This window comes from Coregonus lavaretus (genome assembly GCF_964263955.1).
Source record: "Coregonus lavaretus genome assembly, chromosome: 8".
In the NCBI taxonomy this organism is placed as follows: Eukaryota; Metazoa; Chordata; class Actinopteri; order Salmoniformes; family Salmonidae; genus Coregonus; species Coregonus lavaretus.
The window spans coordinates 31,013,631-31,029,304 of NC_139995.1; the positions used below are offsets into that span (position 1 = coordinate 31,013,631).

General features: G+C 43.0%; 1 protein-coding gene across 1 annotated transcript in view; it reads left to right on the plus strand.

The window, feature by feature from the left end:
* The window catches only part of LOC311133612 (protein kinase C delta type-like), a 28,052-nt gene extending 12,641 nt beyond the window's left edge, over positions 1-15,411 (plus strand). The window contains exons 2-18 of the mRNA XM_084167131.1: positions 5,374-5,509; positions 5,783-5,982; positions 6,074-6,143; positions 6,807-6,963; positions 7,500-7,531; positions 7,733-7,818; positions 8,294-8,423; positions 8,502-8,602; positions 9,418-9,517; positions 9,701-9,831; positions 10,084-10,257; positions 10,496-10,587; positions 12,792-12,854; positions 13,139-13,277; positions 14,169-14,357; positions 14,478-14,606; positions 14,870-15,411. Coding sequence (XP_084023257.1) covers positions 5,395-5,509; positions 5,783-5,982; positions 6,074-6,143; positions 6,807-6,963; positions 7,500-7,531; positions 7,733-7,818; positions 8,294-8,423; positions 8,502-8,602; positions 9,418-9,517; positions 9,701-9,831; positions 10,084-10,257; positions 10,496-10,587; positions 12,792-12,854; positions 13,139-13,277; positions 14,169-14,357; positions 14,478-14,606; positions 14,870-15,028 — 2,067 coding nt within the window. The 5' untranslated portion in view covers positions 5,374-5,394 and the 3' untranslated portion in view covers positions 15,029-15,411. The remainder of the gene's footprint in view (positions 1-5,373; positions 5,510-5,782; positions 5,983-6,073; positions 6,144-6,806; positions 6,964-7,499; positions 7,532-7,732; positions 7,819-8,293; positions 8,424-8,501; positions 8,603-9,417; positions 9,518-9,700; positions 9,832-10,083; positions 10,258-10,495; positions 10,588-12,791; positions 12,855-13,138; positions 13,278-14,168; positions 14,358-14,477; positions 14,607-14,869) is intronic.
* The last annotated feature ends 263 nt before the right edge of the window (positions 15,412-15,674 follow it).

Here is a 15,674-nt window from a genome sequence, read left to right on the forward strand (position 1 = left end):
TCGAACGCAGCTGGCACCCGCCCACCCGACTAGAATCACCACTCTCGACGGGTCTGACCTAGAGTATGTGGACAACTACAAATACCTAGGTGTCTGGTTAGACTGTAAACTCTCCTTCCAGACTCACATTAAGAATCTCCAATCCAAAGTTAAATCTAGAATCGGCTTCCTATTTCGCAACAAAGCCTCCTTCACTCATGCTGCCAAACATGCCCTCCTAAAACGGACTATCCTACCGATCCTTGACTTCGGCGATGTCATATACAAAATAGCCTCCAACACTCTACTCAGCAAATTGGATGTAGTCTATCACAGTGCCATCCGTTTTGTCTCCAAAGCCCCATACACTACCCACCACTGTGACCTGTACGCTCTTGTTGGCTGGTCCTCACTACATGTTCGTCGTCAAACCCACTGGCTCCAGGCCATCTATAAATCACTGCTAGGCAAATCCCCGCCTTATTTTAGCTCATTGGTCACCATAGCAGCACCCACCCGTAGTCTGCGCTCCAGCAGGTATATCTCACTGGTCATTCCCAAAGCCAACACCTCCTTTGGCCGCCATTCCTTCCAGTTCTCTGCTGCCTATGACTGGAACAAATTGCAAAAATCTCTGAAGCTGGAGACTCTTATCTCCCTCACTAACTTTAAGCATCAGTTGTCAGAGCACCTTACCGATCACTGCACATGTACACAGCCCATCTGAAATTAGCCCACCCAACTACCTCATCCCTATATTGTTATTTATTTTGCTCTTTTGCACCCCAGTATCTCTATTTGCACATAATCTCTTGCACATCTAGCATTCCAGTGTTAATACTAATTGTAATTATTTTGCACTATGGCCTATTTATTGCCTTACCTCCATAACTTGCTACATTTGCACACACTGTATATATATTTTCTGTTGTATTTTATGACCTTATGTTTTTTTACCCCATATGTAACTCTGTGTTGTTGTTTTTATCGCACTGCTTTGCTTTATCTTGGCCAGGTCGCAGTTGTAAATGAGAACTTGTTCTCAACTGGCTTACCTGGTTAAATAAAGGTGAAATAAATAAAATAAAATAAAAAAGGTGTGATCATTGAAGAAATTAAATTAACAATGTTTAGCAGGCACTAGTTTGCATCAAGCCTGTCTTGAGCATTTGACCATAGGTTCCCATCGAAATTGCAGTGAATATCCTCATTGTTCATGCACCTGGGGAAAAACCTTTTGGCATGGCGAATCCAAGCCATGCATCATCCATGGCCTGAAGGAGGGTGGAACGCTCATGGGGATGACAGTCATACATGTTCCACTGGGGTCACATACCAAAATGTGTGGACTGTTGTCACTTTGGATTAAAGCGTCTGCTATGTAAATGGCATATATTACAGTATTACAGCACTGTATTGGCCAATGCAATTTTAGTAAAGCAGTATGAGTCCCGCCCCCCAATTGATATTGTATTACTGCACTGTAGGAACTAGAAACACAAGCATTTTGCTGCACCAGCTGTAACATCTGCTAATCTGTAGCAGACAAACCAGTTTACAGTATTGACTTTGACTTCACTTTTACCAAATGTTTAAGTGATCATCAATTAAGAGCAGTTGGATTAAGTAATAGTAAAATATATTTTAACAAAAGAGAAGAGAATCATGTCAAAAGTAATGTGAGCATTGCATTGTGAAAGGCAATTACTTTATATGAACATGTATTTACATTTTACATTTTAGTCATTTAGCAGACACTCTTATCCAGAGCGATTTACAGTTAGTGAGTGCATACATTTTCATACTGCCCCCCCCCCCCCCCCCCCCGTGGGAAACGAACCCACAACCCTGGCGTTGCAAGCGCCATGCTCTACCAACATTGCAGTGTGAAACATGTATCTAGATTAAACACTTATTAAGTTTGGTGAAAAAGTGACTGTATGATTTTGTGTGATGTACTTAGTCAATTGAAAATGTCCTTAGAATTTTGAAACAACTGCCTTATTGATCTGTTTTGGGTTTTGTACTAAGAGTTGTGAAAATTGCACCGAAGCGATTAAAAAAACTGTACGAATCCCTTCCATGGTTTGACAGACCACAGACACGCAGTGTAAACAGCTCTCTGACAGAGAGTGGGATCTATTTTCGGCTGCTGTTAAGGCAGCGCTCGTGTCAAACGCGCGTTAGTTTCAATTTCGTCATGTAAAAACTGGCGCACTGGCATTTTCCAGCTCTAACGCCAGGTTCGGCAATTTACCTGTCTAACATCAGCACGCTTGCGCTCAGATGGGAGAGGTGGAAATATTTTAGCTGTGTCCTTAAAAACATGATCCAAAGTGCTAATTTCAGGGAGCGCTGATAGGGATATTTAAGACCAACCAAAAGCTGGTTTGAGCGTTAACACAGTTTTTGACAGCGGAAACTCCGACTATCCAGCCGTGACGCACGCCGCCCATATGCCCATTGAACAAGAGTAGCATAATGTGCTTTTGGTGCCTGTATTTAGAAACATAAAAACCTGATGTTTTTTTCCTATTTCATTAAATTTAATTAAAAACCAAGTATAGCCTCACCTCCTCTCAATTAAGGCTTTTTTTTTTGTCTACCCAATGCAATTGTGAAGTAGTCAAGACTGTCGATAAAGGGTTTGGCTCCTGAAACCTCTTGGAAATAAATCTCATTCACCAAAGCTTTATTCAATGATCAAGTTTGAGAGGAGTAAAACAGTGAGCTGACATTCCGATTATGTTCATAAAACATAGGCCTATTTGGGAGCAGTATAACGGTGTGTGGACATTCTCCCCTTCTATTTATATTGGATCTTTGTCCAGCTACTGTGAAAAGTTTGGATGTGCGTAAAACCCTCAATAGTCTGCGTTGTTTTAATATTATATACCCATGGGGAGAAATTATGGTGCCTCTAAGTGTGACAGCCGATTTAAAACAAGTTGTTGTTTCAATTTGATTAGGATTATTCGTTCTCTTTTTAGGCCTTATCAATCATTAATTTAATCTTGCTTATTGACAACGTTTGGCATGTCCATGCTCAGCCAAAATGCAATTTACAGTAAGCCTAGCCCCTATATCAGTGCGAATTCTATGTATATATTTTCACAATAAAACCAAGCAATTACTTAACGTATTTAGCAAAGATAGGTCTACATTTTGTTATTTAGTTTCTGTAAGTCATTTAACAAACTATAACGGACTAACATTGGAATTGGAGTTGATTCCATGGCAATACATAAAAGACTGTAAATACACAACTTGAAGCAACCACATATTTCGCCATTGCGCACGCTCTGATTGGCCAGTGAGAGACCAAGCCTCGACACACCCACAACTTGTTTATTCATCAAAACCAAGTGCGCCAATAATTGTGATAGTGAAAATAGCAAAAATATTTCTGACACACCCCTGAACCAATAACAGTTGCCTGCAGTTGATTTACCATTGTGTTAGATTTGTTCAAATAGAGACAGATGTCATTGTCTGAGGTGCTGTCAGTCAGCTGTCTGTGAGTCAGAAGGGGAAGATGTACGAATGCATGTCTGCATGGGACAAAACAATAAGAAAGAAAGATAGAGAGAGATATGAAAAGGAAGGGATTATGAGCTCACAGCGACATTGGGTCCTTGAAAAGCGCTATATAAATAGAATGTATTATTGTTGTTATTATTATTATTATTATTAGGTTCAATTGCTACAACATATACTGTACAGAGCGAGAACTAACTGGTGGACAAGATTAGTTAACAATGGATCTAGAACATAGAAAGAGTCCCTCGACCTTGTCAACCAAGGCTATGATCTGATAGGTAATCAATATCAATCTCTGTGATTCCCTGGTAATGCACAGGCATTCACGCAGGCACACACACACACAGGCACGCACACACACACACACACACACACACACACACACACACACACACACACACACACACACAGAGTTTATTATTGAGCAACACCCGAAAGCAGCACAGCTCAAAGCTTGAACACATGGACACCTCCTTTAGTACACACTGCATGACATTTCTCTGTCTGTCTCTCTTCCGCTTCTTTTCTGTCCTCTCTTACTTGTTCTTTTTTTCTTTCCTTGTTTTTGCCACCATTTCCTTGTCTCCTGACTTATTGTTGATGTGTATGGGTGGTGGTGTAGAGCTGGTGAACAGAAACACTGGTATGTTGTTGAGGAACTCTCTTTAGACTTTGGACATATTGAGACTTGCTCCATCCCAGGAATGCAGGGAAATACCTTCACTCCCAGAGCTACACCCAGAGAGAATCACACACACGCACGTGCACATTCTTCAATAACTGCTACTATAGTTTCACACCATACATACATTCTCACGGACAAAATGACGAAAGCAGCTGTCATTGACAGAAGTGCATAAATACCATGCCTTTCTGTGTTCCTACTGTAGCCTATGTGTGTGTTGGTTTAGATTAGGATTATCCTAATGTGAGATTGAACCGTCAGTGTCAGTTTAAGTTTAATGACACTGTGAACTACCGGTTAAAGTCAGAGTCTACATGTTACAGTATGTGAGAAGGGCATTGTTTCTCAGCTCTCTGGTTTTATCATTAGTTAGTTCAGTGATGGATATCAGGCCTATTTCACAGAGAGAGAGTTTCTGCTTGTTTAGGTGACTCATAGAATCTCTTTCTTTCTTTCTCACACACACACCCTCTCACTCACACACACATACACACTCACACGCACACACAAACACACACACACACAAACACACATACACACACACACACACAATCTCTTTCTGTCATATGACTCAATTATAGGACTGATATCTAATCTCTTCTCCCTTTCTCTCACTCTTTCCTCCTTTCCCTCTACCTTATACATTTTTCTTGTCATCTTTGAGTGGATACATATCACACAGGCTTTGCTTATACTTTTACAATGATCAAACAATGAATGAAACAAATATCCATATTAGTAGCATGTGACTGATGGGTGTGTGTGTGTGTATGTGTGTGTGTGTGCGCATGTGTGTATAGCTCTCATCACCGATGGTGAAGTTCAGATGCCGTATCTTAATTTGATAATCCTGTTGCAGGAAAAATTTCAAGTGGTGTATTCAAGGTTTAAAAAGGCTTATACATTTTGTAATTTCCACTTAAAAATGTCAGACTTGAAAAATTTATCAACCCCTACAAAAAATGTCAGTTAATTATAATCCACATAACAATTGACATTTCCTGTTGCTGCAGGATTATTTTCCTGCTGAAGCAAACTGACTCAAATTAATAACCTACATCTAACTGAATCACGGCTGTCATGTGCGTATGAACAGAAGGCTGAGTGATGGACTGTTACTACAAATGTGTTGCTGTGGTTACATTCTGCTTGGTCATGTCTTTGAACAGGTGGCCCAGTGACACGTCACCATGGCGCCCTTCTTGCGGATCACCTTCAACTCCTACGACCTGGGTGTTCTGTCCCCCCTGGCCCCTTCTGAAACCCCCTTCTGTGCCATCAAGATGAAGGAGGCCCTCACCACCGGTGAGAATCTGACTATTACTATAGTTACTAGTGTGTTATAGTAGGAATATATTAGTCCCATTGTCCCATACAGTTATATTGTAACCCTGTCATTAAATACTGTATACTGTATGTCCTATGAAAGTCATGCACGAGGACCAGTGTGGTACAGATATGCAGGTTTTTAGATTGCTAGACAAGAGTATGAAAGAAATCAATCTCTATCTAACCTCTCTTTCTAACCTCTATCTAACCACTCTCTCTCTCCTTCCCTCTCTCCCTCCTTCTCTCCAGAGCGTGGTAAGATGCTGGTTCAGAAGAAGCCCACCATGTTCCCAGCCTGGAAGGCCAGCTTCGACGCTCACATCTACGAGGGGCGTGTCCTGCAGGTGCTGCTGATGAAGACCGCCGAGGAGCCATTGGCCGAAGTCACAGTGGGCGTGTCTGTCCTTGCCGAGCGCTGCAAAAAGGCCAACGGCCGCGCTGAATTCTGGGTAAGAGGGACTGTGGCTACAGTGTGATTCTCTACTGTCCTGCATGAATTGTGTGTCTAACTTTCAGATGATTGTGTGTGTGTGTGTTCAGGTGGACCTGCAGCCCTCAGGGAAGGTGATGATGGCAGTGCAGTACTTCTTGGAGGGAGCAACTGATACAGGTGAGACTCAGGAGATGAAGCCCACCTCTCATCTTCTCATCCTCCTCTGTTCCCCTCCTATCTGGTCTGTTTTTGATGTATATTTAAAATGTAATGTTTGTCACTCTGAAGCTGTCTGTCTGTTGCCTTGGTTCTCATCTGTTCAATGCTAATTTTTGGAGTACAGACGGAGCAAGAGGTAACAGAGCAGACTGTTTGTTTGTGTGTGTGTGTCAGAATGGACAGAGAGGACTTGGAGAGATTGGGAGTAAATGTCCACTGCATTGAATCATATCTACAGAATAAGCCCCAGAGTCCCTGGTCCCCTGTTCTAAAGTCTTTATCTTTTTTTCAACCTCTACTGTGTGTACGTGCTATCTATTCCCCTCTCATTTGTCTCACTCAAGCACACATACACACACACACACATACACACACACACACACAGAAACACACACACACACATTATTGCAGTCATGTATAGGTCTTGTATATGAAAACCTGTCTGTTGGGTTTTCTAAACATAGTTCTCTAACTGGCTGCTCTGTAAGGTTTTGCCTGTTTTCTCATACCAACAGTGGACCAAGCACTCCAAATGTTGTCACTACTATTCCTAACGCAACAGTAATGGTTCTTAACCATAACGCTCTGCTGTTAGCCTGACTCTCTCCCTGTCACCCATAGAGGGCAAGCCCACGAAGGAGGAGGAAGGGGGTCCCACCATAAACCGCAGACGAGGAGCCATCAAACAGGCCAAGATCCACGAGGTCAAATGTCACGAGTTCATCGCCACCTTCTTCAGACAGCCCACCTTCTGCTCCGTCTGCAGAGAGTTTGTCTGGTCAGTTATTCAATCTGTCCAGCCGTCTGTCCTCATGGCTCTTTACTCCTAGCTCTACTTTCTGTGGCTTCATGCTAACCGAAGTGATTCCGTATTTACAAGTTGTATTATCAGTTCCAATCTAATTTAAGTGGCAATGTCTTGGTCGGTCTACTTTATACTGAGAGACTGAGTGGAGCGATAAGATAAGGCAATGTCTTAGTATAGCCTCTGATCTCCTCCTATCTATCTAACTTTAGGGGTTGGTGTCTCGGGGAGCGGGTCAGAAGTCCTGCATTGTCTGGAAATAACCACACAATATCAACATTTAGCACTGTATTTGCAAAATCAGCACAGCTTCCACTACTAGTCATTTATTTTCAACCTGTAGTGTGTTCTACTAGAACAGGTTGTGTCTGTAGAGAGGGTGGAAGAGTCTCTGTGTGCTGCTGTATTAACATTAGACCTGTCATCTATATACTACATTCTCACATTGTCTCCGTTCATCCTCACTGGCCCTCCACAATCTCTCACTCCCGTACCTTTGTATTCTACAGGGGGCTCAACAAGCAAGGGTACAAGTGCAGACGTAAGTGTACAATAATGTGGACAACCTACTGCTATACAACCACATACACACAACTTCATAGATCCACATCTATAAAAACTGTAGTTATAAACACTACCTCAATGCAGAGCAGATTATACAGCCCTACCAGTGACTTCAATATCTGCCTGTATGAACAGTGCTCACCTGCCATTAATGTACTCCTTATCCCTTCTCTCCCAGAATGCAATGCAGCTATTCACAAGAAATGCATCGACAAGATCATCGGCAGGTGTACGGGCACGGCAGCCAACAGCCGGGACACTGTGGTACGTTGGGACTACTAATTAATTAATTAATTAATAAACGTATTTACTTGTCCATGTGTCAATCCAATGTGGAGTTTACTCCCTATGAGTTTTCTGTTCCATTCAAACATGAGGGAATCTCCATTCACGCTAACGTAAGGGGTGTGTTCTGAGTGAGAGAGGGGCTTATATAAGGTCCTCTCTAGACTAGAGAGAGCAGGAGAGGAGACCAAGAGAAAGTGTGCCTGTCAGTCTATGGAGAGAGAGAGAGAGAGAGAGAGAGAGAGACTCCCTCCCAGGTGTCGCCCCACTCCCTCCCAGGTGTCGCCCCCTCTCTAGACTAGAGAGAGCAGGAGAGGAGACCAAGAGAAAGTGTGCCTGTCAGTCTATGGAGAGAGAGAGAGAGAGACTCCCTCCCAGGTGTCTCCCCCCCCCCCCCCCCCCCCCGGTACTGATGGATCTGGTTGTTGATGAGTTGTGTGTGCCTCCATCACAGTTCCATAAGGAGCGCTTTAAGATTGACATGCCACACCGCTTCAAGAACCACAACTACATGAGTCCCACCTTCTGTGACCACTGTGGCAGTCTGCTGTGGGGCCTGGTGAAGCAGGGCCTGAAGTGTGAAGGTAAGGAGCTGTGTGTGTGTTGTGTCTGCATTGTCATTGTATTTAACTGGATACTGTAACTCTTCTATGCTCTCCTAGATTGTGCCATGAATGTGCATCATAAGTGTCAGGATAAAGTGGCCAACCTTTGTGGAATCAACCAGAAACTACTGGCTGAAGCACTTACTCAAGTTAGCCAGGTGAGTGAGGGAGCTGGTTGTGTGTATGTGCAAGCGTGCAGGCATGTGTGTGGAAGTGTGTTCTTGCAAGTGTGGGTGTGTGTGTGTGTTAGTGCATGTATGTATATTTGTGTGTGCGTGAATGTGTGTGTGTGTTGACAGATGTTACTGAATGTGTGTGAATGACACCTGACCCAGATCTAGCTGTATGGCTATGGGAACCTGAGCTTCTTGTCCTGGGCCCAGTTTTAAAAAAGTTCCGGATTTCGGCTATCGGATAGGATTAAATGCATAGAAAAATAATGAATAGACCGGGGGTCCCCATTAAAGTCAATGATTTGTCCGTTCCATTCATTCTATTTCTATGCATTTAATCCTATCCATCGGTGAAATCCAGATAGATAACCTTTGAAAAACTAAGCCCTGGTGTGTTTAAGTTCAGGAAGACTTGTTGAGGTGCTGAGGCATCCAATAACACTAATGCTCCTTATCATGGCCCTGTCTAGCCAATAGCAATCAATAACTATCTTCCCCTGGACACTATGTTTAACTATCATGTTATGACTATGGTCTGACTGAATAAGCTGCTATGTCATTCTTATGTCAGCATTATGTAGGCCTTATAACAGTGTGGTCAAATGAAATGCTCAATAACCGTCAACTACAGTCTTTTACAGCACTGTCCCTGTGCCAATCATATCCCCCATACAGTGTATGCATCTTGGTTTATGGGTATCTGTCAATGGTGACAACGAAGGTGTATTTATTTGTTTCTCCCTCTCATCACCCTTCTGTATGCATATTATCTCTCCCTTTATCTCTTTTATGTCTTTCAGAAATCCTCCACTCGGCGCTTGGACCCAACCCTACCTGACCCAGATATAGGGGTCTATGAGGAAGTCAATAGGAATTCCACTAGTGGTCTGGATGTCAATGGTCAGTCTGTGTGTGTTTGATTTCATGAACATATTTGATGAGGTGTTATGTTAAATTCACTGAAATCAAGTTTGTGTGGATGCTTTGGAGTAAAATATGTTTTTATATATAACGTTCATTATAATGATGATGATGATGATGACCATTGTGATGATGACCTTATAACCTGTGTGTGTTCCCCAGACGGCCCCCCTTATGGCAGGCTGTGGGAGGGCTCCAGCCCGCGCCCCCCATCTCGCCTCACCCACCTGACACTCATCAACGTAGACAACTTTGTCTTTCACAAGGTCCTAGGCAAGGGCAGCTTTGGCAAGGTAAGCCTGGTACAGCAGACATTCAGGATTCCAGAGCAGTAAAGGTCACCACAGTACAGTTCACATACAGGAAAGCAGTAGGGACAACAGACTTTTAATATTACCACCAATATAATATTGAATCAGGCTCTCCCCTCTTCTTTTGTTTTCTCTTCTTTTCCTCTCTTCTTTCCTTTATTCTGTTCTTATCCTCTCTTCTCATGTTCTTCCCTCTACTGTCCCTCCTCTCTTCAACCCTCCCTTCTCTCCCAGGTCCTGCTGGCAGAGTTGAAAGGTCAGGGGGAGTGGTTTGCGGTGAAGGCTCTGAAGAAAGACGTAGTGCTGATGGATGATGATGTGGAGTGTACCATGGTGGAGAAGAGAGTCCTGGCCTTGGCCTGGGACAACCCCTTCCTCACACACCTCTACTCCACCTTCCAGTCCAAGGTACGGACTGTAACCCTACACCCACTCCTCGCTCCCCTTTTTGTGTGTCATTCTTGTTATTTTACACCGTTTTTTTCTGATTAGCATTAGTAATACCGATAAGGGTCTACAAAAGCTGTCTCCAATAAGAAGTGATGTAAACACATCAACTCGCTATCATAGCTTATTACACTACTACTGTACTAGGTAGCTTTACAGTATGTGTTATGATGCCTGACCTTGACCGTGTTTTCCACAGGAACACCTGTTCTTTGTCATGGAATATCTGAATGGAGGAGACCTGATGTTCCATATTCAGGAGAAGGGACGCTTTGACCTCTACAGAGCAACGTGAGTTTCGCCAGTCACACAGACAGAGATCAATACACACCCCTAATGTCACTATTACTCATAGAGACACAGACACTCACCACCAATACTCTGATGGAAACCAGACAGCCATAAAGCAAAGACGGTGTTTACACAGTGTGAGACTGTGGCTGTGTGTTATGGGGTTATGGGCTTTCCCTGCTACATACAGGGAAATGGTGCATTGGTGGATTTTGGGTTAGTCACCGTCCATGGGTAGCTGTTCGCCAATGCGAAGGAGTGTGTGTGTCTCTGTCTGTCAGTGTGACTGTATTTGTTTTTGCAGGAGTCCCACAAGAGAAAGACTGATGTGTATAGATTCAGATAGTTTGAGTGAGGTCAAACACAGAGGAGGTACAGAGTCTCGTGGCTGTTGAGCCCTTCTGAGTGTGGATCTGAAACGGGATGTTAAACTAACTGGTGCTTAGTTATAGTGGTGTTCAAGTTTTTCAGTCGTTAGGCGCCTCTATCCCCTCTATGCTCAGGACAGGTGAGATGACAGGAGACATTCACTTCTCCACTGTTGCCAGCTATACCTGATCCAGCATTGGCATCTGCTCCTACTGTCCTCACACACTCTCCCTGGTCCTCACCGACAGTTTCAGAGTGGGAGAGAGATGTTCACCTCTCTGCTCTTGTTTTATTAATCATTAACTAATTGTGTGTTTGTGTGTGTGCGTGTGTGCATTTGCGCACCACACAAGCTGGCAGCGCAGAATGGAAAGTCTTGTGGGTTTGGTTTCCTGGTTATGTAATATTTTTCCCTGGGCAGATTGGTAAACTGCTGAGTTTCCAATGAGTCCCACTATCACAGAACAATAAACCTGTTCATGTATCCACTAATTGACCTCTTAACCCAATGGCACAAAGACAGTGGGCGACGCCCTAAACACACTTAACACACAACAGTAAAACCCAATACACACTGTTTCTTACTGAGTTGCCTCTTCACCATTTGGCATACTATTGTGTGGTTCCCCCAGAATAGTACAGTGTGTGTCTACATGCATATGTGTGTGTGAGTGTATATGGGTCATTCCACCAATAGAGTGCCTTTTGGGTAGTGTAATTTGGTTTAAAACAATTAAAGTTTAACCTACTTTTAACATACGGTCATAAAGACCACATGTTCTTCATAAAAAACATGTTTTCCCATCTCAAGAGGTTAAATAAAAAAAGTACTTTAGTAAGTGCCAAATAAAGTAACAGGGTTGACCCTAACACGGTTGATGTTTTCAACGATAAATCCCCTTGTGACAGAGGGAATGGAAGCTTGTTGTGTGCAACACGGAGGGGCAATTAAAAGTTCTGTTCACGTAACAGGGTTGACCTTAAAATGAGGGACAGACATAAATAAATCACTAATCACATGAAATAAATAATAATCTTCAGAAATGACTTTGTCAAAGCAACAAAATAACTAGGGCTTTACAATGATGGTGAACATTTGGGGGTTAAGTGTGTTAAAATCTTCCAATAAGTCAGAAAAACATGGTATTTTAACACGTTTTTATTCATATAAAAAATCGGATTAATTGATTTTCCATGTGGTTCATATTAAAGGGCACATCATTTAATATAACAGGCTTTTAAAAATCAATATTGGTGCACAATTTCAACTTAAAATATCAAAGGTACTCTATTCGTGGAACAAACTACCCATATGATGGTGTGTGTGTAGCCGTTTGATACCAGGACATCTTAGATACGGCTGATGCGTGTGATAATACCTACTTGTGTGTGAGTGAGAGTCAGACGAGAAACCTGTCTGGACAAAGCTTACTTCCTGTCAATCATTTAATCTCTCAATCCCAATCAATCATCAGCAACAAGAGCATACAGAGTCTCTCTCCACCCATGCAAGAGTTGAAAAGAGAAGCAGGTCAGAGATACTGTAGGCTAATCCTTCAGCTGTGGCTAGGCTGGGGCCCACTGGGCCAGGAGCACCTCTCAGGTTTCACCCTACAGTATGAGGCCATTGTTCAGCTGTCTTCTCTGAGCACCACTCTATACAAAATGGCCTCTTCAATAATGCAGTTATCTACACACTGGACTGGAGTCGTCAGGGACAGACAGCAGTGTTCAGGGACCAACTCAATAGGAAAGTAGATAGAGTAGTACTCTGCTGCCAGCTAGCTGGATCTCTAGAGTGTGTAGTGATGTTTCTCTCTTTTTCCTCCCTCCAGGTTCTACTCTGCTGAGATCATATGTGGCCTTCAGTTTCTGCACTCCAAAGGGATCATTTACAGGTAAATCGCAAATGCCATCATCAGCACTCTAATGTACACTCACTAACTTCTTACTCACTCAATCACATTACCATACAGATAAAAGAAAATGGCCAGAGCCCTTCCACCAAGGATTGATATAGTGATAGTGTCACGTTGTGGGACAGTGAGTATGTGATTATTAGCTGTGCTTTTCTATACTGTCACAACTCTAGTCACCCTCTCAACCTTTCGACACCACACATTTCTTCCCATCCTGTCTTCCCTCCAATTCTCCCTCACCTGTTTTGTCTTTCTGCCCTCAGAGACCTGAAGTTGGACAATGTGATGTTAGATCATAGCGGCCATGTAAAGATAGCAGACTTTGGCATGTGTAAGGAGAATGTGTTTGGAGAGAGCATGGCCACAACCTTCTGTGGGACTCCTGACTACATCGCTCCAGAGGTATGGGACACAGACATACACTTTTAGAAAAAAGGGTTCCAAACGGTTTCAATGGCTGTCCCCATTTTGAGAATCCTTTTTGGTTCCAGATAGAACCCTTTTTGGTTCCAGGTAGAACTATTTTGGGTTCCATGTAGAAACCCTCTGTGGAAAGGGTTCTACATGGAACTCGAAAGGGTTCTACCTGGAACCAAAAAGGGTTCTTTAAAGGGTTATCCTATGAGGACAGCCGAAGAACCCTTTTAGGTTCTAGATAGCACCTTTTTTTTCTAAGAGTGTACTGTATACATGGCTGCATCTCATGACACCCTATTCCCTATTTAGTACCCTACTATTGACCAGAGCCAGAGTAGTGCACTTTATAGATGGGTTAGGTGACAACATCACAAAAACGATGCGCACACTTCAATAGGGCAGAAGTCTGTGTCTGTGTTTTGATTCTGGATGGCCAGATAGCTAGCAACAATGACAAGAAGCTGCCATGTGTGGAATCGTAGGTGGCTCGTTTCAGATAGTTTTATCTTGTTCTTGTCTTGTTTTGAGGTGTTTGGCTGATGTCAAGTTTATGCTAATATAGCAACATTTTGGAAGCTAGCTAACCAACAACTGTGATGATGTATTTGAGAGACAAGTGCTCATTGTGCAAATGTATTTATGTTTTCAATAAACATTGGAGACTAAGTACAGTTTACATGTTGTCAACAATCTAAGCCAACCCGGTCTGTTTTGCCCCATAGTTGCGCACGCGGCGGTTTTAATGCTAAACAACCAACCTGTCTATAGGAAATAGGGTATTATTTAAGAAGCAATCACTGTGAGTATATCTTTGCGAGTGTCTCACTATGATGATGTCACTGACCGTGTCTTTCTATCTGATGACGTCACTTTTAGATCCTGCTGGGTCAGAAGTACTCCTTCTCCGTGGACTGGTGGTCGTTCGGGGTGCTGCTGTACGAGATGCTGATTGGTCAGTCACCCTTCCATGGTGATGACGAGGACGAGCTTTTTGAGTCTATCCGCACGGACACGCCACACTACCCTCGCTGGATCACCAAGGAGGCCAAGGACCTGATGGAGAAGGTTTGCTCACCCCCATTCCCTCCTCCCATACAGTGTTCCTATTCTGCCTCGGAGTCTGTTTCTCTCCTCCATTGTGTGTTTTTATCCCTTACTCACTGTTTCTTTCCTCCACCGCTGCAGCTGTTTGAGAGAAACTCCACTCGCAGGCTAGGCATCGTTGATAACATCCGTGTCCACCCCTTCTTCAAGACCATCAGCTGGCCCGCCCTGGAGAGGCGGGAGGTGGAACCCCCCTTCAAACCCAAAGTGGTACGGTCTAGACATGAGGTTTTATAGTAATGATATAAAACAGTTGTAATATATAGGCCTACCATAATATAACACACAGTATTTGGGGTAGTTTCAAAGAGGAGAAGAGCCATTCATGTATCTAATCAAAGTTCTACAGTAATTCAACTACTGAATGCTCAGTAGAAATCAGGCATGTGCTGTTCATAATTTGATTAATCACTGATTGTCTCCATGTATCACTTGTCCTCCCTACTGATTGACATCTCTCCTGCCAATCACAGAAAGCCCCCAACGACTGCAGCAACTTTGACCGGGAGTTCCTCAGTGAGAAACCCTGCCTTTCCCATGGTGACAAGAACTTCATGGATTCCATGGACCAATCAGCTTTCGCCGGGTTCTCCTTCATCAACCCAGAGATGGAGCACCTCCTGGAAAAGTGAGGGAGGGCCTCTCAGCCAATCCCCATGCTCTTAGTTCTCAGTGACATTACTGGGGTCATAGGGGAAAGCCAGGGATACATTACTACTGGGTTGTTCCATGAAATGGTTGCCTTTTGGACATGCAAACTTTTAAGAAATTAATTTCAAAATATATTTTCTTTCAACATTCAATTGCATTCAATGTGATCAAACCCTCAACTTGAGTGAGCTGTTCAATGTTCAGTATTTGTGACTGTAATAGAAGCACAAGCAGTCTCCTATGGAAAAACACTTTTTCCCATCTCAGGCATAAAAATCCTATGAACTAAGAGCATTTTATCTGCACTTGTACCACACTTATATAACTGCCTAACTATTATTTAAAAGCATGTTTGAGATAAATCCAACATTTTCTCATTGATCAAATATCCCTTGAACAAATAACTCCCATATAATATCAAACTGATAAAGTTACCGTTGGGCCTCTAACTGGGTTGACGATAACAGGGTAGAGGATTTAGGTAAAGATCGGCCATTACTCCTCATGTGTTGAAGAGCATGGGACCACATGGTGTTCATGAAATTAGGAACTATATACAGTGGGCTCCAAAATTACTGGCACCCCTGACTGGCAATGCACAAACAATACTTTAAAAAATATAAACAA